Source organism: Chlorocebus sabaeus, chromosome 23 (assembly GCF_047675955.1).
Source record: "Chlorocebus sabaeus isolate Y175 chromosome 23, mChlSab1.0.hap1, whole genome shotgun sequence".
Lineage (NCBI taxonomy): Eukaryota > Metazoa > Chordata > Mammalia > Primates > Cercopithecidae > Chlorocebus > Chlorocebus sabaeus.
The window spans coordinates 67587904-67611108 of NC_132926.1; the positions used below are offsets into that span (position 1 = coordinate 67587904).

Below are 23205 nucleotides of genomic sequence, written 5' to 3' on the forward strand. Positions count from 1 at the left end.
GGTGAATGAGTGACCAAATTGTAGCATATTCTTACAACAGAATAGTATTCATCAATAAAAAGGAACAAACTTCAATACATACTACAACATAGGCAAACATCAAAATCATTAAGTAAAAAAGAGCAGATGTAAAAGACTATATATCATTTGATTCAATTTATATAACAGCCTCAGAAAGGCAAATCTATGGAGACAGATAGCATATTAGTGGTCACCTGGAAGACTGCAGGAGGGAGCAGGGATTTATTGCAATTGGGCACAGGGATGATGAAAGTTTTGGAGGGTGATAGAACTGTTCTAAAACTGAATTGTAGTGACGGCTGCATAGCCCCTAAAATTATTGGCTTGTACACTTTAAATAGGTGGAGTTTATGATGCATAAATTATACCTCAATAAAATTGTTTCAAAAAATGACAAAGATCCTTTTTTTCTTTTTACACTGTAGCCAAAAATCATGATAAAATTCTACATAAAGTTTTTAAATTCTAATATTTATTCACCAATCAATCACTGAATAATGGCCACAAACTCAAAATGGCTTTGACTTTACCACCACACTATGGTTTAAATATCTGATGACTGTTTTTAAATTCTAATATTTATTCACCAATCAATCACTGAATAATGGCCACAAACTCAAAATGGCTTTGACTTTACCACCACACTATGGTTTAAATATCTGATGACTGGGCCTTTTTCAGTATCCCTAATTATTTGACAGTGATCAGACTGTTTATTGACCCATGGGATTCTGAATGAGAGACAAAACAGCACTGGAACAAGCAAGGTGGGACAGACTGATGCCCCTCTCCGCAGTGCCTCAGGAACCATCCATAGACTAGACATCGCTCTACTAGTCAGCAAGCAGTGGAGAAACAGTTCACATAGTCCCTCCTAAGAGACTCAAGCCAAGAGGCTCCCTTGAAAGACAGTAGGTGCTTTATTACCTGACACCAGCTTGGGGATACAGTACTAAAATCTACCCCATTCTCCATTCAATTCTCATAATAGTAAGTGAGTCCATTAACATGGCCTAAGGTTATAAAAGCTTAACATTATAATAGAAGGCAGATCTGTCCAAGCTCAGCAAATGTTTAAAACTTGTACATTTTATGGCATGTAAAGACACTTTTGTCTTGCATTTCTATGGTTATTTTAATACAATTAAAGAAACATTTTAAAATAAAGGGTAAAAAATTTAAAAAAATACAATGCAGAAAATCCAGCAGGAAGTAGGAAACTCTTGCATTTTCTCCAACCAAGCCCGATTTATGTCCAAGAAATGTATTAATTTTCTTAAAGACAAAATGGCTTGAATGTCAGCATGTTTTCATTTAGACTTTATGTTCCTTCTTTTTATCTGGCCCAGTCGTTCTGAAGCTGAATCACATTAGAATGCTGCCCAGAAGTGCACACATGCATGCTGTCTAATGTACTATATAGATAATTACAGGAATTTTCAAAGTCAGAAGACACTTAGGATCTCTATTCCACGAAATCTGTACATCAGCATGGGTGACAGGATGAGGAGGACCATAATGAACTGACTATGAGATCACTGAGGTTGAATTCCTGAGCTGCAGAGCTTTTCATGTTTTTTTTCTACGTGAATTTAACCCTGCTGGTATTTTCAATCTGCATGCTTTAAACCAGGATCTCAAAGCCCCTTGCCAACAAATATTACTCCTCATTATTCTCTCAGGAGGTAGACCAAAAAAGTTAAAAAATAAAAACAAGGCCGGCCGTGGTGGCTCACGCCTGTAATCCCAGCACTTTGAGAGGCCGAGGTGGGCGGATGATCACCCGAGGTCAAGAGTTCAAGACCAGCCTGGCAAACATGGTGAAACTCCATCTCTACTTCAAATACATTAAAAATTAGCCAGGCATGGTGGTGGGCACCTGTAGTCCCATCTATTGGGAGGCTGAGGCAGGAGAATCGCTTGAATCCAGGAGGCAGAGGTTACAGTGGGCCGAGATTGCGCCACTGCACTCCGGTCTGAGTCACAAGAGCAAGACTCTAACTCAAAAAATAAAACTACAAAAAACAAACAAAACAAAACAAAACAAAAAGCACATCTACATAAGAAAGAAGAGAAAATTGAATTTGAGAGAGTACTGGATTTTCTCTCCATAAGACTTTAATGACCAATTTATTTGGCAAACATTATACTTAGCATTGATGTTTTGCAAGTCACAGATGCAGGATGAATGCTTTCAAACTGCCAACTTTTATAACTTGAAAGGGCCCATTTTAAAGTTATGACTCATTTATGAGCCTGAAAATGCTATATCTGTATGTATGAATCAGACCCACTTGGAAGTATAAGTTTACAAAGTATTACATTGCCATCAACCACAAATTACAAATCCATTGATGAAATGCTTAGGGTTTACTTGGCAACAGCTGAGTCTTCAAGTGGTAAGAAATAATCTCATTATCCAATAATTATCCAATATTCCGTAATAAATCAAGGTGGATATGTTTTCCCAACATTGCAATGCATATTTTATGACTACTTTTACAACTATTAAAGAAACTTGATCCCAAGTAACATGTTTCAAATTCAAGTAAATCATCAGGAAATTGGCACCTGTAATGGCCAGTGCTAGAAAAAGAGTAGGCCTCTGGGTGATTCTCCTGAAAATACAAAATAAAATCATGGCTGGCAGACCAGGATAATGAGCTAGCACTTTAATATGTAGCTCCCTATTTCACATTCATCCTATGTAAATAATAAAAAACCACAAATAGAACAAGTGAAACTTTCAGATGCCATTCATCCCTTCCTCCATGACAACTGGCTTATGTTATATAAACAGATAAAAACCAACTGAAACTGTTTTGAAATGGAAAACTTGAAAATTAGAACACAGATCATTTAAGAACTCTATACAGAGTTGATCACATATTGAAACTTAGTTCATTTAAAAGCATGTTCTACAAAGAGAAGTAATGAACACACATGGTGTTAGGGCAACAGACTAATACTGAGTTACTAAAAGACATCCACTGCAATGCTAAATTAATTTACCAGATGTAAACAACTACCATCCAATTTTTTGTTTTATTGGTGCTCAGAGACAAGGGTATTCATTTTAACCAGTATGTACAAAATTATATTCAATGTCCATATTCCATATGCAAGAGGGACCCCAAATTACATATTCTCTATAGGGATATAGAGAAACTGGGACCCCACATCTCATATCCTCTATAAAATAGTGCTAAGAGACTAGAAATCTGTCTAGTTACAAAACGGGATATTCTCTCATCCCACAGGAGCTTCCCCTTAGCAACTCCTTCATACTACTGATGTCAGAAGACATAACCAACCCTTGTGCTAAAAGTAGTTATTTTATATAAAACTTATGTTGTATGTAGTTTTATTATGGGGCATGATTTGACTGTAATATTCCACAATATACCATATGTGATGGTTAATTTTAGGTGTCAACTTAACTAGATTAAGGAATACCTAGATAACTGGTAAAGCATTATTTCTGAGTGTCTGTGAGGGTGTTTCCAAAGGAGATGGGTGTGTGAGTCAGTGAACTGAGTGGGGAAGATCCACCCTCAATGTGGGTGAGCACCATCCTGGCTGCGGGCTAGGAGAGAACAAAAAAGGCAGAGAAAAGGTGAGTTCCTCTTTCTTTCTCTCCTGGAGCTGGGACATTCTTCCTCTCTTGTCCTTGGACATCAGAACTTCAGGCATTCCAGCCTTTGGACTCCAGAACTTGGACCTGCATCTCTTTGGATTCACAGGCCTTCAGCTTTGGACTGAGAGTTGCACCACCGGCTTCCTTGGATCTGAGGCTTTTGGACTTGGACTGAACCACAATACCAGCATCCCCTGTCTCCAGCTTGCAGATGGCCTCTCCTTGGGACTTCTCAGTCTCCATAATCCTGTGAGCCAATTCCCCTAATAAATCCCCTCTCATATATTTATATCTATATCCTCTTGGTTCTGCTTCTCTAACAGATCATATAATAATAAAGTATGTTTCAACTGCATTTCAGGAATCATCTTCCAGGAAATTAAAAACGAAAACAAAATAATACAACACAGGAGAGTATTAGTGACAGGGTGACAACAAAACAGAGTGAAATCTACCTGGATTATTCTAATGAAAGAACAAAATATACTTTTAAGACACTGAAGAGTAGATTCTAAACACAACTGAAATTGAAGTCTCTATTCCTCAGGTTCTCTATGCAAATTTATCTTCATCTATTAGTTTTCAGTGATGATGAGAATTTATTCTTTATTAATCTAAAATGCAGTTTAGATTATCCAGAGCTATTCAAAAGTTGCGTTATGCTTCTCCAGTTTGTCTACTTTCAAAAAGAGCAATCTATTGTTGTCATTTTTAGAAAACGTTCCCTCGTAACAAATGATACCTGGTTAATAAATATTTAAGTGCCCTGAGAGATAAAATAATGGGAAAAGAAAGGACAATTATTGGCCACTTTTTTAACCAAATGACCCTTTTCCATTCCAAACATTACCTGGAATCTCCAATTTATTACGTATTATCACAATGTTTGCCTTTCTGCTTGGGAACACTACCACCTAAATTCCTAACTCACCTTTGCTCTTTTCCTTTCCATCCCCAATTTGGCCCCCTACCAGCATTACAAAACTATGTCAAAAAGGAAAAGATTCCATTGAACACAGAAACATTATTTTGAATTTCCAAACTGTCATCAGAAAGTTCAATTCCTTTCTATCTCCAAAACTTCAGTATCGTCATATGTCAAGTATGTTTCCCAGAGAGCATGGCCAAATAAATACTTCTTTCCCCTCTTGGGTATTTCTAATGCATATACATACATTAAATGCTCTGAGAACTTTTACAGTGAAAAAGAAACCAAACTCCTTTGTGTAACACAGCACTGACCCACAATATCCAGTTCTACCTCTTGCAAAATAGCTACTATTCTTGCTCAGAAACTGTGCCCAGTAAAACACACTTCGGTGTGAATAGCTGCCTATTTATGCTATCTTAGAGAAGTCTCAAAAGGTACAAGTCAGGATTGGATAATTCCCAATTTTCAGGACCCCAAGCTCTGTGTTTCAGGTTTCTTCTAAAACATAAATGCTCCTGAAATTTCTGCTAATACATTCTGATTAAATGCCTTGGCCTGGGACCCCATGAACATGAGATCGCTTAGCAGCACTAGGCCACACTTCTCGGGCTGCTTCAGGGGACAGTGTTTTTCCTAGGACTAATGCCTACCTTAGCACAAAGCCAAATCATAACCAGAGAAAGAGTAGATTACTGTGGTCTGGTGTGGGGAAGCTGCTTATTAACAAATATAGGCTACAGAAATAATGCTAGATCCTTGCTTCTCTGCTTCCTCCTATCATTCACCAAAAAAAAAAAAAAAAAAAAAAAAAGAGAGAATTTTTATTACCTACAGGTAAAAAATTTCAGAGATGCCTGATATGCCAGGGAATATAATACTACAAGGAATAAATACCTCCTCCCATAGGATGCTGTCCCCATTAGTACAGAACAATAATATCTAGAAACTTCTAGAAATCCTGAATCTTGTGCTCCTAGAAGGACAGGAATAGGTTTTTAATGCAAACTTCTCTAGAAAGCTGTTTCTCTTTTTCTCTAGCTCTTTCCTTTTAAAAAAATCCAAAACTCTAAGTCTCTTTTTAGATTCTAATTAACTAAAAATATAAATTTCTATCAGATGTGAGTCTCCCCTTTTTACATGGAGAGGATGCTTGGATGGACCAAAGATGGAACTGGTAGGATTCATTCAAATCCAAATCCTAAACCAAATAAATAGAAAAGCTGTGTGTTATATTTAGTATTGCAAACTTCACATAACAGGGGAAAAAAGGGGTCAGAAAACAATCATCAAGGAAGTGTAAGATGCTGATGACATCATGTTCCAAATTGTAAATTTATGGAAAAACAAATTTTTTTTTTATCTTTGTATCTTACAAATCACAATCTGGAGAATTTGTGCAGTAAAATGGGAAGTTTAATAAAAACCAAATGTGGAAAATCTCCTATTAACAAAATGCCGGTTAATAATTTTTTTTTCTTTTACACATTTGTGTAATGATAAAACATTACCTTGGGAAGAAGTCTTAACAAGTCATTTAGTTGGCAAATGAATAAACTAAGGCAAAACGACCGGAGATGTTTGGCCTGAGGTCATTCAGCCCCTAAATTACACAACTGGGACTAAATCCCAGTGTCCCAATCCAGAGTTTTGGCCTCTGTCTCTTCCCCACCACGCTGTCACAGATTTGTTTCCTTTATGTAACTGCTGGCTACACACTCTCATTCTTGCTATGAAATGAACAGTTTTCACCTCTGATTGCCTCTTTACATGGAAACAGGAATGGTCATCACCTCACAATCTGAGCATATTAAAAAACACAGACACTTGGGGCTGCTAGGCAAATGTGTCACAGCTTGCCTTTGGCATTCTGTATTTAGTGATAATGGGTTAAAACAGCTAAGATGAACTGTTTTTGAAAAGAAAATGTATGGCATGTGCACAATTTTGAGGCTTTCTTAACTGGCCTTTGGAAGCAGATGCACTAGAGACCACCCATGGAGGTGTCTATATTGTTAGACCTGGCTGTTTCCCTCATTGTTACATTGTTATGCAAAATTTTTAATTAGGGCTTATCTTTATTAAATAAATAGGTATGTCAACTAGAGTTTTGCATATTTATTCTTCAACCATCATAAGGTACATCTGCTTCAGAAAATATCATAAGCCTCTAAATACCATGATTGCTAGGAAACAAAGCATTACCATAAGGAGTCTACCTTTCTTTAAAAAGAAAACGTTAATCCCTCAAATGGCATAGTTATCTGGAGGAGTTCTAAAAAAGGTTTAGAGACATGATATTAAAAACTAGTCACTACAAAATTTCTGTTATAAGCAGGTGGGCTCAACAAACATGCTGGCCTCAGCTCCTTCCCTTAACAACCTTAAAATGATTATAAATAATACTAAAACAAGCGGACAGCAAAGCAACATAAACCCATAAGGACAACAAGAATGAATGACAAAAGAGTAGTAAGAAAAAAAAAAACCAAGCTAGACAGCCAATCCACAGATGGCCACTGACTTACCTGACATAAGAATGCAGAATTCTATGGCAATAGTGGTGAAAAACCAAGAGGCAACCGCACATGCACTGAGAACCAACCCCCTCACCCATGACTCAGGCACTGTTGGCACCAGTACCTCTGCAGGTGGGGATAACCATAGAGCTTCGAATGGGATGATAGGTTCAAAAAAGGCATAGAAGCAGTTAGACACATAGGTGTCCTCTTCTGCTTTGTAGAAACACTAACTGTTCTTTGGCAACCTGGCAGAAGTCTGAAAATCTATTATCTGGAGACAGTAAAACACAAGGTCTGTGGACCTACTGCAGGACATCAGACACTGCAGGTAGCAAGCTACTGTACCGATATCAGGAAAACAAGCAAATGCTTGCACAGTAACTGTTGAGACCTCTTCTTTGCCCTGTGTTTCAATTCCCAAGACGCTGTCACCTCAGACTTCTCCTTTCATGGCAGGAGAGCAGAAAAGACTTCTGATGCACTGGTCAGATGGTCAGAGAAGACACAAAATATGTAAAGGTACTGAAATTGGTGTTCTATGTCTCCCAACCAAATCACCCTTTAATGAAGCCTGCAGTTGACAAATTTGAAATGTGTACGAAAAGCTCCTAAAACAGAAGCCAAAACAAAAGAAAAATGCACCTTTGAGGAAACAAAATGCAAAGAGAAAAAAACTTCAAAAAGTTATGACTAACATCTCCAGAGAAAAGTTTCTGTGAAAGAAAAGCATGATGCTATTTAAAAAAAGGCATTCAGGGATCAAAAGTTAGACACTGGAAATTAATACTCAATATGGAAGAAATAAAATTCCAATTGAAAGTCTGAAAGATAAATTTGAGTTATCTTCCATATATAGAGCAAAAACAAACGGAAAACTATAAACAAATAATAAAAAAATTAGGGAATAATATAGGAGGGTCATTATCCACACAACAGAAAATAGGAACAAAAATCATTAAACAATTCAGAAAAATCTCCAAAAATGGAAAGACATGAAATTTCGAGATTGAACAGGTCCACCAAGTTCCCAGTACCATGGATTAAAATAGACACATGCCAAGATACATCCTTGTGTAATTTTAGAATACCAATACTAAAAGCCTCCAGAAAAAAAATAAATAAATAAAAAAGGAGCATGGCATCAGACTGCTAGACCCTGAATACAGAAGAAAATGGAGCCTTTAATATTCTGAAGGAAAGTGATTTCCAATCTAGAGTTTTATATCCCGCTGATTACCAATTAAGCATGAGAGAAGACTAAAGACTCCCATATCTGCAAGATCTCAAAAATATCTCTCTTACACACTACCTTTGCTTCAAAACTACTGGAAGACAGATTCTACCAAAATAAAGAATGAAGAAAGAAGGTGAAATGGGGTTGAAGAAAGGGGCTACTCAGCATACAAAAAAGGCAAAGAAAGTCCCCAATATGATAGAGGTGCAAGTCAGAATGTTCTGAGAGTCATTTCTTCAAGGTGAAATTGACAAATTGCTGAATATATTTGAAAAGAGTAAAAGGTATTTATATAATGTCAGAGAATTTAGAGATGATTTAGTGATAAGTATACAGAAAACTAAGCAAATAAAAAATGAGGCAACTGTTTCTTCCAGAAAAAATAAAAAAAATGTGCAGGAAAGGAAAAATGATTATGATATATTATCTTGTTCATCTACAAATGCAGTTTATACAGTAACAACAATGTAAATATAGAATATAGATTTTAGGGTTTATATATCTTCCTGTCAGATAGGGAGACAAAAATCACTTTTCCGGGGAGGGGTGAAGTTGTGAAAAGAGTGTGTTTATATACGTGAAAAAAGCAAAATCTCCGACTTCCCCAGAAGGAAGTTAATAGCTCCAAAACAACAACAAAAAATCTAGATGCAGCAACATAAGCAATTTTATTTAAAAATATGAAAAGCAGTTACCAAGAGAATGGCTAAAAAGATTTAAAGTGAATGCTTCTGGAAAGCTGGAATGGGCTGGGGGGTGTTCGAGGTTCACTATGTATAAATATATAGATTTTTTTTTTTTTGCAGCAACTCTCATACAGAAGTTTTTCTTCCTTAAACTATCTGAGTGTATAACCTTGACTTTCAAAAGCCAAATTAAAAAAAAAAAAAAAAATTTGGCTGGGCACGGTGGCTGGCGCCTGTAATCCCAGCACTTTGGGAGGCTGAGGTAGGAGGATCAGAAGGTCAGGAGATCAAGACCATCCTGGCTAACACAGTGAAACCCCGTCTCTACTAAAAATACAAAAAATTAGCTGGGCATTGTGGCGGGTGCCTGTAGTCCCAGTTACTTGGGAGGCTGAGGCAGGAGAATGGTGTGAACCTGGGAGGCGGAGCTTGCAGTGAGCCGAGATTACGCCACTGCACTCCAGCCTGGGTGACAGAGCGAGACTCCGTCTCAAAAAAAAAAAAAGAAAAAATTCTACAAAGACTAACATCTGAACTTTCAACACTCCTAGAAATTTCTAAATCATTCCTGTATCTCTATTGTTAATTTCAACTTGAATTTTCTTAACCAAGATCATGTGAGGGTACGCCGTAAACCATTATGATACAACTCTTCCTGTTTGTCATAAGTGTATTTTTCTTAAATGGCAAAGTTAACAATTTTAGTGTATAACTGATTAAGATCACTGAGCCACTCCTGAAATCTGAGAATATATGCCTAGATCTAGACCACCAGAGCGCTTGAGACATTAACATGAATACACATTGCCTCTTCTTACTAATTGTTCAAAGTTCAATAAAAACTAGTATGTATACCCATAACCTCCTTATCAAGTAATCATTTGAACACTATTACAAACAGGCACCAAAACAAACAAACCACTTTAAGATGTTCCCTAAAGCCCAGGCATCTTGCATCAACACTGTTTCACAGGATTTCTGTCTCAACAACAAACAACGCTCATAAGCAATCAGGCACGAAAATGAATCAATATTACCATTAAACTCATATTTCCAATAAAAGTGTCCTATACAATTTCTAGGTCTCCAAATTTTGGCACAAAATTATAAAGGCAGCCCTCTACTGAAAACTGAACAAATTAGAAAGAAAACACACAAGCATGAAAGCATTTGCTCTATGAAAAAAATCTACAGAAAACTTTTATCACAGTCATTTCAAAGAAGCCTGTCAGAAAATCCAAAATTTTCAAGAGTGAGTCACTACGCATCTCAAGTCTAAAATTTTTTTTTTTTTCTTACTTGTGAAGATACCATATGGTAAATTATGTTCTCAGGAAAAGAAACAAACTTACCTTTCACAAGCTCGGACAGTCCATGCGGCAATTATCCATAATGAGATACTAAAAACCAAGAGTACAGTTCCTGGGCATATAGTCATTAAAGTCTTCATAACAAAACGTGTATTGAAGTTTATCTTATTAAGTGCTCCAATGCTTCTAGAGGAGGCATCAGTGAAAAGTTTGCTATGTAAAAGCATGACTCTGGCAATCAGATAGAGTCTTAAGAACATTGGTATAGATAAAATAATATCCACATCAGCGGTGGTTGTGGATGGGGCATAGGAGAAGGCAAGCCGGGCCGTCCATGTGAACGTATAATTCCCAGGTATGGGATGAATAGCACACACCAGTATTTCCAAGCAGATGAAGAAAATACGCTCATAAGTCATGGCTATTCTCCAGTCATCTGCTCCATTGTCCACCATGAACAACTGAAAAAATAAAGTAGAAAATCAGCTTCAGTATGGCATGAATGGTCCACAAGTGTTAGTGCAGATTTTAAAAACACACAACAGATGACTTTTAGCAATCATGGCAAGCTAAAGGTTATAACTTTTAAATGCTAGCCAGGTACACTATTTTTAGTAAAGCGTATTGGTATTCATTTTGTACAAATAAAATTAAAAACTTGGTACTCAGGAGCTAAAACTGTTTTGAAGTTCACGTTCTTGGACAATCATACAAACAACATCATTTTAAAACAGGCGCTTGGACCTATCAGTTATGAAAACCCCCTCAGATGAAGTTGAAATGGACTCGCCTTATAACAAGTTGTTTTCCTCTTTCAGTCTGGATTTAAAGCCTTACACAACTCTAACTATATTCTCAGTGAAATCTATTTAGGGTGCCTCTGCAATCAGTTATACCCTATAATGCAACAACACATGAGCGTTCTTACAGGAAATCTTATTCTTGGCTTCAGAGAAAATCACAAGAGACCACAGACAAATGTGGCAGAAACATTTCTTCCAGTTTCCCCATGACTACTCTATTTTCTGTCTCTTTTCTTCTATTCGTCCATAGCCTTCCCTTGAATTATTCATTTATTTCCAATCTTCATTTAATAAAGATCCCCTTTTCCTCCTGTTTCTGTCCTTCCTCACACTACAATCAATGAAAACAAACAAAAATTTTTAAGAAGAAAAAACCAGACAGAAAGCAAAGTAAATAAATAGATATATAGATAAAGAGTAAAAGGGACAGAAAAGAGTATCTTCCTCTCTTCCCTGGCTCTCTGTAAACAAGTCCTCCAGGCCCTGGCAGTCTAGAGACAACCAGAAGCATTTGGAAATGTGTCGTGGCTTTTCTGACTGCCACAAGGACTTGCAAGGGATACTGACATTTAGGTCCCAGAAGCCAGGGGTGCCAACCATGCTGCAATGCTGAGAGTCCCATGAATTAGGAAGACCTTTGTTTTGAGAAGCTATACATATTCCAAAGATACTGTCATTGCTGTCCTTGGAAATTACTATCAGGGACTATTACAAGTCACATAAATAAAATAGTACTGTTCTTTAAATCCACATTTCCATTCTTACCAAAAATGTTATTATCCAGCTTCATTGTCTACTTTCTTCACCAAACTTGGCCCTGAATGACCCGGCAGTGTGCAAAAATCAAATCCACTTCCAAATGGGCTAAGAATCACCAAGACTCCAAATAGTCAAAAGCTGTGTCGCAAAGTCTCAGTTGAGTTCCAATAAAGGTATTCCCCATAATGTTCTGGACAACACTGCAAACTCAGGATAAATACCTTTCAAGGTATTTATCTGATAAAGAAATGTCAATCTGGATGTATCACTCTGATATACTGCTTACAAATAGCCTCCTCCTTCTAGGACTGGCCCTCCTTCCATTCTCCCCAATGCACTTGCTCCTCTCACCTCACTCGACTCTCTTTTTTTTTAGCCCCCTTTTCATTACCCCTCTGCTCACTTCCCTAACCAGGCTGGTTCTCTCTGTTGAGTCTCACTCCTTCAACCATAATCCTACTGCCATTCTCAGCAGCATCATCCTTTACCTTTAGGTGATCCTGTCCAGGTAACTCCCAGTCTGGAACCTGATATCCAGGCTGCTGCAGGTGGCCTATGGCCACCACCCACCTGTGTCTTCAAGCTCAGTTGAACCCTTAGAATCACCTTGTGATCATTCCCACATCCACCATGGGTTGTTTTCCTTGAGGGCCACCACTGTTCCCCTTTCTCTCAGCACGCACATTCCCCACACTATCAGAGGAAACACCCTCTATTTGATACTTTAGCCACAATCTTACCTACAGCCACACTCTTTCCTCCTTATTTCCCCTCTCTTTTGCTTCATGTGTCTAAAGCAATGTTTCACTAAAATCCAGTTCTCCTGCATCAATAGCCTATAGTCTAGTTCCTATACCTCTTTTCTCTCAGCAGAGTCTACAAAGTCAAACTTCTACTGTTTACTAAAAACAAAACACCCAAACAAAGAGAACCAGAGCTGGCTCCATGCCTAGCCTAGGTTGTGTTTGTTTTCTCACTTCATTCTCAAACAACTTCCAGGCAGATCTTGCTCCCATCAGCCTATCAAGACTACTCTTGCTAAGGTCACTAAAGACATCTTCATTATGAAATCCGATCCTTCCATCTTAATTATCATCTTATTTGTCCTGTCATTCCTGCTTCCCTAAAAATGATCTCTTTCCTTGGCTTCTGTGACATGTTGCTTTTTCCATCTGCTGCAACTCTTAAGGATGTCACTGTCTTTCTCTCCATTCTGTGTCCCTACTTGGTATGGTTTGGATGTGTCCCCACAATATTAACCATCACACTACTGGAGTCCCTCTCTGACTGTTCTCTCACTCTCTACTTCCCTGGGTGGTCTGATCCTTCACTCTCCATTACCAGATTCCTCCTACTGGAGAACATCTTCCATTTTCTAATAACCTTTTTAAAATGTAATTCAAGATTAACACCATTCAAAGGCCCACCATGGCCTGATAGGTAATATCTAATCTATACCCATAGCATACAAGCCATTCTGCAATCTGGTTTTGCTTATCTCTCCAACTTCATTGCCTACTATTCTATTTACATCTTCCTATGGTTGGAGATTCTAGAACACACCACCTAATCACACTTCTGGGTCTTTGTACATTCTGTCCCATGGCCTGGAAAGCCTCCATCTAGCAAATTTGCATTCCTTCAAGATCACACTCCACATCACCTCCTCTAGCATGCAGTAGATGCCCTATAAACATCTGGAAACTCCCTCCTTTGTTCCACCATGATCTTCATATGTGCCTCTTATTGATGCTATCACATAAAGGACAATAAAAAACTTCTTCATAAGATTGTCTACCCTACGTGTTAGTGAGACTCCATGTCTAACTAGTGGAGGATAAGAAATGCTGGATAAATAAATTTCCTTGTTATTTCTTAGTTAACAGTGACTATCCTAATCACTAGATAGGTCCTAATATCAATTAAATGTGCTTGTGGAAGCTGAGAATATCAAAGCATAATGCAAGTGAATGTACGACACATTCACCTAAATAATAAGTCATTGCAGCAGCATAATTTTGCAGTTCCATAGAGTCCAGATAACTTTCCTCTTTGGTAACTTCTGCAGAAAAATGTTCTATTACATAGTTGTTTTCTACTATCAAAGGTCTTAACACCTGAAATGATTTTATTTTTTTATTTTATCATAGCATATATTTTAATGCTGAAATTGAGGAAAAAATTTACTTGTATTTTCTAAATAATCCTGACCCTCAATGTTGCTTGTTTATTCATTTATTTATCCAGTATACTAAATACTATGTGGCAGGTATTGGTCTACATACCAGCCATACAGCAGCATTTATGACAAACAGAGAATCTGCCCATTGAAACTAACTTTTGCTAGGAGAAAAAAAAAAAAAAAAAGAACGAAAGAAAAACAACATAATCAAGAAAGCTGACTTAAAGAAATTGAATAAAGTAATTATGCTTTTGGACACTGTTATGAAGGAAAGAAACAAGAGATGAAACAGAGAATAATATATTAGAGATGACAGTAGATGTGGTCATCAGGGAAAACCTCTGGATAAGTACCATTTGATGTAAGATCTGGACTAAGAGAAAAGCCAGTCATGTAAACAACCAGGGGAATAATATTCTAGGCACAGGAAACAGCATATGTAAACACCCTGGGCTTTATAAAAGCCCTAGCATGCATAAAGAAATGAAGGAACATCAGAGTGGCTGAAACTTAATGATCAAGGGGCAGCATGAAAGGAGATCAGTTTGCAAATAAGTTTGAAGAGACCAACTGGGACCATATAAGCAGGCCTTTGTTGACCATAGTATCCAGACAGGATTTCAATCTAAGCCCAGCGGGAACCCACTGAAGGGTATTAGGCAGAGGAATGATGTCATCTGATTTATAGCCTGAAGAGCTCATCCATACTGCTCCGGGGAAAATAGGGTGAAGAGGGGCAAGTGTGGAAGGAAGGATAAAAGTTAGGAAGCTCTACTCATTTGATTGGTTGTGGTACCTTATCACCTAAAATGGGGGACTGTCATGGAAATGCAGACAATAAGTGCATTGGACATAAAGTTTGGAGATCTTACAACATCCCAAATTCTCTAGGTCACAGCTAAAGCAGTGTTAAGAGAAAAGTTTATAGCACTAAATGCCCATGTGAAAAAGTTAGAAAGATCTCAAATTTAAAACATAACATCATACCTACAGAAACTAGAGAAACAAGAGGAAACGAACCCAAAAGCTAATAGAAGACAAGAAATAACCAAAATCAGAGCTGAACTGAAGGAAACTCAGAAGCAAAAAACCATATAAAAGATCAACAAGTCAAGGAGTTGGCTATTTTCAAGAATAAATAAGATAGACCACTAGCTAGGCTAATAAAGAAAATAGAGAAGATCCAAATAAACACAATCAGAAATGACAAAGGGGATATTACCACCAACCACACAGAAATAAATTAAAAAATGCAAACCCTCAAAGGCTACTATGTACATCTCTACGCACAAAAGCTACAAAACTCAGAGGAAATAGAAAAATTCCTGGAAATATACAATCTCCCAAGATTGAACCAGGAAGAAATAAAATGCCTGAACAGACCAATAACAAGTTCCAAAATAAAATCAGTAATAAAAAGCCTATCAACCAGAAAAAGTGCAGGACCAGAGGAATTCACAGCCAAATTCTATCAGATGTATTAATGTAAGTAAGAGCTGATACCATTCCTACTGAAACTATTTCAAAAAATTGAGACGGAGGGACTTCTCCCTATTTCATTTTAGGAGGCTAGCATCAACCTGATACCAAAACCCGGCAGAGACACAACAAAAACATAAAACTTCAGGTAAATATCCTTGGTGAACGTTGATGCAAAAATTCTCAACAAAATACTAGCAACCAGAATCCAGCAGCATATCAAAAAGTAATCCAACACAATCAAATATGCTTTATCTCTCCGATGCAAGGTTGGTTCAACACATGTAAATCATTCAACATGATTTATCACATAAACAGAGGTAAAAACAAAAATCACATGATCATCTCAATAGATGCAGAAAAGGTCTACGGCCATACCACCCCGAACACACACAATCTCATCAATACATGCAGAAAAAGTTTTTGGTAAAACTCAATAGGCCATCATGTTAAAAACCCTCAACAAACTAGACATTGAGGAAACATACTTCAAAATAATACGAGCAATCTATGACAAACCCCTAGCCAACATCATGCTGAATAGGCTAAAGCTGGAAGCATTCCCCTAGAAAACTGGTACAAAACAAAGATGTCCTCTCTTACCACTCCTATTCAGCATAGTACAGGAAGTCTTAGCCAGAGCATTCATATAAGAGAAAGAAATAAAAGGAATCCCAACAGGAAGAGAGGAAGTCAAACTATCCCTGTTTGCAGGTGATAGGATTTTATACTTAGAAAACTCCATAGTCTCTGCACAAAAGTTCAATGATTTAATAAACAACTTCAGTAAAGTTTCAGGAAACAAAATTACTCTGTAAAAATCAGTAGCATTCCTATACCCCAACAACATTCAAGGTGAGAGGCAAATCAAGAACACAATCCCATTCATAATAACCACAAAAAGAATAAAATAGCTAGGAATACAACCAAACAAGAAAGTGAAAGATCTCTGTGATGAAAATTACAAAACACTGCCCAAAGAAATCAGAGATTACATAAACAAATGGAAAAGCATTCCATGCTCATGGATAGGAAGAATCAGTATTGTTAAAACGGCCACATTGCCCAAAGCAATTTACGGAATCAGTGCTATTTGTATCAAACTGTCAATGACATTCTCACAGAAATAGAAAAAACTATTTTAAAATTCACATGGAACCAAAAAAAAAAAAAAAAAAAAAAAAAAAAGTTGAATAGCCAAAGCAATCCTAAGCAAAAAACAAAACAAAACAAAACAAAGAAACAAAAAACCCAACCAATACTAGAGGCATCACATTACCCAATTTCAAACTAGACTACAAGGCTACAGAAACCACACAACATGGCACTGGTACAAAAACAGATATAAAGTTCAATGGAGCAGAAATACAGAGTTCTACACAGTGCAGACATAATGCTACACATCTACAACCTTCAACAAAATTGACAAAACCTAGCAATGAAGAAAGAATGCCCTATTTGATACATGGTACTGGGAAAACTGGCTAGCCACATGCAGAAGACTGAAACTGGATCCCTTCTTTATACAATATACAAAAATCAACTCTAGATGTGTTATAGACTTAAATGTAAAACCCCAAACAATAAAAACCCTGAACTATAACGTAAGAAATATAATTCTGGACATAGGACCTGGAAAATCTTTCATGATGAAGACACCAAAAGCAACTGCAACAAAAACAAAAATTGACAAATGGGACCTAATTAAACTAAAGAGTTTCTGCACAGCAAAGGAAACTGAATACAGTAAACAGACAACCTATAAAAAGGAAGAACATATATGCAAACTGTGCCTCTGACAAAGTTCTAATATCCAGCATCTATAACAAACTTAAACAAATTTACAAGAAACAAACAACCCCATTAAAAAGTAGGCTAAGACATGAACAGACTCTATTCAAAAATAAGACATACATGCAGCCAACAAGCATATGAAAAAAATGCTCATCATCGCTAATCATCAGAGAAAGGCAAATCAAAACCACAATGAGATACTATTTCACACCAGTCAGAATGGCCATTATTACAAAGTCAAAAAATAACAGATGTGGCCAGGCATGGTGGCTCGCGCCTGTAATCCCAGCACTTTGTGTGGCTGAGATGGGCAGATCACCTGAGGTCACGAGTTCGAGACCAGCCTGGCCAACATGGTGAAACCCCATCTCTACTAAAAATATAAAAATTAGCCAGGTGTTATGGTGTATGCCTGTAATCCCAGCTACTCAGGAGGCTGAATCAGAAGAATCACTTGAACCCAGGAAGTGGAGGCTGCAGTGAGCCAAGATTGCACCACTGCGCTCTAGCCTGGGCACAAGAGCAAAACTCTGTTTCAAAAAAATAAAAAATTAACAGATGCTGGTGAAGTTGCAGAGAAAAGGGAATACTTACACACTTCTGGTAGGAATGTAAATGAATTCAGCCACTGTGGAAAGCAATTTGATGGATTTCTCAAAGAACTTAAAATAGAATTACCAGTAGACCCAGCAATCCCATTATTGAGTACATACCCAAAGGATCATAAATCATTCCACCATAAAGACACACGCATGCATATATTCACTGCAGCAGTATTCACAATAGCAAAGACATGAAATCAACCTAAATGCCCTTCATTGGTAGAGTGGATAAAGAACATATGGTATGTATACACCATGGAATACTGCACAGCCATAAAAAGAATAAGATCATATCATTTGCAGCAGCGTGGATGGGACTGGAGGCCATTATCTTAAATGAACCAATGCCAAGAATAGAAAATCAAATACCACATATTCTTACTTCTAAGTGGGAGCTTAACAGGGAGTACGCTTGGACACAAAGAAGGAAATGATAGACACCAGGGCCTACCTGAGGGTAGAGGGTGGGAGGAAGGTGAGGATCAAAAGACTACCTAGGCTGGGCGTGGTGGCTCATGCCTGAAATCCCAGCACTTTGGGAGGCCAAGGTGGGTGGATCACGAGGTCAGGAGTTCGAGACCAGCCTGGCCAACATGATGAAACCCCATCTTTACTAAAAATACAAAAATTAGCCGGGTGTGGGGACGCATGCCTGTAGTCCCAGCTACTCTGGAGGCTGAGGCAGGAGAATCGCCTGAACCTAGGAGACAGAGGTTGCAGTGAGTCAAAATTACGCCAATGTACTCCAGCCTGGGCAACAGAGCAAGACTCCATCTCAAAAAAAAAAGAAAAAAAAGAAAAGACTACCTATTGGATACTATGTTTATATGCTTATTACCTACATGATATAACCCAAACCCCCGGAGACACAATTTATCTATATAACAAAGACGTACATGTACCCTTGAACCTAAAATAAAAGTTTTTAAGCCGGGCGCGGTGGCTCAAGCCTGTAATCCCAGCACTTTGGGAGGCCGAGGCGGGCGGATCACAAGGTCAGGAGATCGAGAACATCCTGGCTAACACCGTGAAACCCCGTCTCTACTAAAAAAAAAAAAAATACGAAAAACCAGCCGGGCGAGGTGGCGGCGCCTGTAGTCCCGGCTACTCGGGAGGCTGAGGCAGGAGAATAGCGTGAACCCGGGGGGCGGAGCTTGCAGTGAGCCGAGATAGCGCCACTGCACTCCAGCCTGGGGCACAGAGCAAGACTCCGTCTCAAAAAAAAAAAAAAAAAAAAAAAAAAAAAAAAAAAAAAGTTTTTAAAAATCCATTTCATAGAGGCACACATAAAATTTTCAATTCTTCCACAAAGAAAACTGCTGTATGGCATAGAAAAACACCTAAGTAAGGTTCTCAGTTTCTCCCTCTTAATTAGTTTTCCTAGTCTCCCTTAAGAAAACAAAAGCCCTTTCTTCTGATTCACCAAATAATAAAATACGGACTACCATCTAAACAACAACAACAAAAGTAGAAATCTTGTCAGAACTTGCTGATGGACTGAATGTGGGAGCAATAAAAGAGAAGATGCAAACATGGCTATTGTGTTTCTACCCTGAGAAACACAGCGGATGGTAGTGCCATTTCCTAGGTACAATGGGCCCAGGGCCGGAGGGAGACCAGGAATGTAATAAATAAAAGGTTTCATTTTGGCCACTTACATCCGAGTATATACGCCAAGTGCAGGTCACTCAGAAGAGAAGTCTGAACTATTGAAGTAAATTTCAGAAAATTGTTATTTGGGTAATTTTATGAGATCAAAGGAAAAATCAGACAAAGTGAAAAGAACAAAACCGTACTCAAGGCCAAGTCCTGAGGAAGCCCAAATGCGGAGGATATTTGGAAGGTCAGGACCTAACAGGATCTGAAAAGCAGCAGGCAGTGAAGCAGGAAGGAAAGAACTGTCCTAGGAGACAAGGGTAAGTGCTGTCAATTAAAAACTGTACAGTGGTATTTACCAGGTTGAGAGAGACGTTAATGCACTCAATTCTATAAAGAAAACGAAAACATTCTCAACATCGCAGGTGTTCAACACTCATACAATGTCAAGTATGAAAATCTAACTGTAGAAATATTCTCATTATATTCCATATAATCTTTGGAATATATATGATCTAAGTTCACTTCTAGGGGAGTTAAAGTAATGAGAAGAACTAATCTTATTTAGTTATTCTATAGTCATTTTCAATTCTGAGGCTGTTAAGAGAAGAAAGATTTTAGGTCAAAAGAACAGTTTAATCTACCTTAATTCTAGGGGATGGTTAACAGTCTTGGCCAGAGGTCTAAAGTAACTTGAAGGCATAATGCTGAATATGACCTCAGAATATGTCCCACTACGAGCACGAACTTTACAGTGCAACTGTTTTGTATTTGCTCAGATAACCAAATATAATATACTTCAAGCTCATCATCACAGATTAGTGAGCACTGACCAGCCATCAATGAAGAGGGGCTGGAGTTTAGCAGGAGGGGCCTGTCCACAAAGAGGTAACCTGTGTGCACCAGAAGGAGCTCGGCTGCAGAACCCCTCTCCTATCTACCTTCTGCATGTGCTTTTCCTCTGCAATGTAACTGCAAGCTCTTGCAGTCTGGGACAATTCATTAAACATTGGGTTTACTTTCTAAAAAATAATCCAGGGCATTGCTCAGCATAAAACTGGGGCTTAAAAATTACACACTGAAAAAAAAAATTGTAGTCATGTATTTGTTAGGAAAGTAAGTAGAATAGCCAGAAAAATTCTGAAAAGGAAGAGTAACAAGGGAGAAGCAGCCACATAAATTTTAAAACAAATTAATAATTAAAACCAGGTGGTACTGGCACTTAATATAACTGAAAGCCCGATGGAACAGAACAGAAAGTCTAAAATAGACCCAATATACTGGGAATTTCATAATAATACAAAGGTAGACTCTCAATCAGTGGGGAAAATATAGCTTATGGAAAAATGATTCAGAGACAACTAAGTAACCACCTAGAGAAAGGCAGAGTTAAACCCATGTCTCATACCCACACCCCAAAAAAATTCTAAGTGTTTGAAAGATCTAGATATGAAAATGAAAATACTAACATATTAAAAGAAATCAGGTAAGAATTATGCTGTAACCTTGGAGAAAGGAAGGTTACAAACTTCAGAGACTTAAGATAAAATACTGCATTTTATCTTTTAATGTATTTAATGCATTTGACTGCATTAAACTTTTGTTTTCTGCAACTAACTAAAGCTACAATAAAGAGAGTAAAAAGACAAACACCAAACCATGGGGAAAACGTTCACAACACCTATCACAAGGGACTAATCTCTCTAATACGCAGAAGTTCCTAAACATTAAGGAAGAGACAAGCAGCACAGTAGAAAAATGAATGCAGGATACAAGCCTTAGGTCATGGAAAATGAGATAAAAAGGGCTCTTAAACTTATGGAAACAGATGCCCAACCTCAATCATAAGAAGAAAATGAGATACCATTTTTTGACCTGTCAGACTGAATAGGCAGTAAAAGTTTTATAACATGTTATACCATTGAATGTATGAGGAAACAGTACTCGCATATATCTCAGGCAGAAGTGTAAATTGGTACAATCTGAGGAGAGCAATTTATCAGGCTATAAGCATACATTCTCTTTTATAATGTAATTCAATTTCCTTAGAATAAAATCTGTCATATCAATATATTTGCAAGAATGAAAAATAGTGAATGTACATGATTATTTGTTGCAGCATTGCTTGTATATTAGCAAAAAACTGGAAATAATATGAATAATCTAGCAGGGAAATGGGTTAAATGAATTATGAATGGCCAAAAAATGAATAGTATGCCATTAAACAAAAGATGAAGAAAGGTGTTATACGCTATTAAAAAGAGATATGAGGTAAGTACTGAGTTTTTTTTTTTTAAGCAAAGTAGATGCTATTATCTGTGCAGATCTGTTAAAGGGGAGATGGTATATTTGTATTTGTATGTGCAAAAAGTACCTCTGAAAGCATACTCCAGAAATTAATGATAAAAGTCACTTAGGGGAGGTGAACTGAGTGGTTGGGCACTAGAAATGGATGGGAGACTTTTAATTATGTAATATTTAATGTTTTTTTTTTTTTTTTTACTTTGCAGATGTGAGTAAATGAATATAAGTTAGTTAATAATAAAAGCAGTTTTTATGGTTAAAAAACAGAGGATGGAAGAATGAGAATAAACGAGGTTGTCAGACATCCAAATAAATCCTAACAGTATACATGTACACAACTTCAAAACTAGAAAGTAATCATCGACTTTCTAAATGACAGTGTACACAGCCAAACACACTGAATCAAACTTACATCTAAAATATTCTGCTTACTAAGACAAAACCTTGAGCCATTATGTTACATAACTGTTTTCAACAGCATGAACAAAAATAAATAAGATTTCTTGGTTAACCTTTAAGCCAAATATTCAATAAAACCAAGCTCTCTTTTTTTCATTCACTTACTGAATGCTTCTATTTGTAAGGTTCTGTGGATACAAGGATTAAAAAGCCTCTCAGTTTTTGATGCGGAAGAGCAATATACATGAAAGATTTATATTTAAATTTACATTCAAATGTTTCCTTGTGGTAAGTACTACAACAGAGAAACAAAGAAAGTGCTGAGGAAATACAGAGGAGGTCAGAGGAGGCTCCATCATGGAACAGTGTATGGTGCTTTTTCCACCAGAATCTTCACATAACCCATGACAAGGAACTTTCAATATCATTTTTAGGATATTTTTGGGATCATGACCCTAAACAAAAATGCACAGAAATGTATTCATTCAAAAAAGCAAAAAAGCCTCCTTCCTTAGAAACTAGCATTTGGATGTAACAAAGTGAAACACACACACACACACACACACAGACACACACACACACAAAAGAAAAAACACTACAGAAGAAAGCCAAATAATGAGGTTTTCTTTATTAATGTGTTGCTAGGATTCAGTTAACAAAGAAGTGAGACTACAGTTGCCCATCACCGACCATGTCAAAAGACCAACAGAAAGGGAGAGATGACTTTTCAATGGTCTCACTGAGATTTCGTCCAAGATCGTCAGCCCAGAACTGCAGGAGGGAAAGAAATAGAAGAGCTATGTTCAGAAATCACCAATTCTGAGCAAAACTCAAAAGAAACAAGCAAAGCTGATGTTTGTCATTCCCTTACCATCCATCCTGGAACCTTCCTCTCTCTTGAAGCCTCATGTCCCTTCCAGCAACCCTGTTCACTCTTGCCACCCTGAAA

The 23205-nt window shown here is 37.5% G+C and overlaps 1 protein-coding gene across 3 annotated transcripts in view; it reads right to left on the reverse strand.

The window, feature by feature from the left end:
* KCNN2 (potassium calcium-activated channel subfamily N member 2) overlaps positions 1-23205 on the reverse strand; it is a 137424-nt gene that overhangs the window by 84203 nt on the left and 30016 nt on the right. For 2 of the 3 annotated variants that reach the window (XM_008014168.3, XM_008014169.3), the window contains exon 3: positions 10381-10799. In XM_008014168.3, coding sequence (XP_008012359.1) covers positions 10381-10799 — 419 coding nt within the window. Of the gene's footprint in view, positions 1-7114; positions 7133-10380; positions 10800-23205 lie in introns of those variants that run through there. The other variant, XM_073010752.1, reaches the window with a different exon arrangement.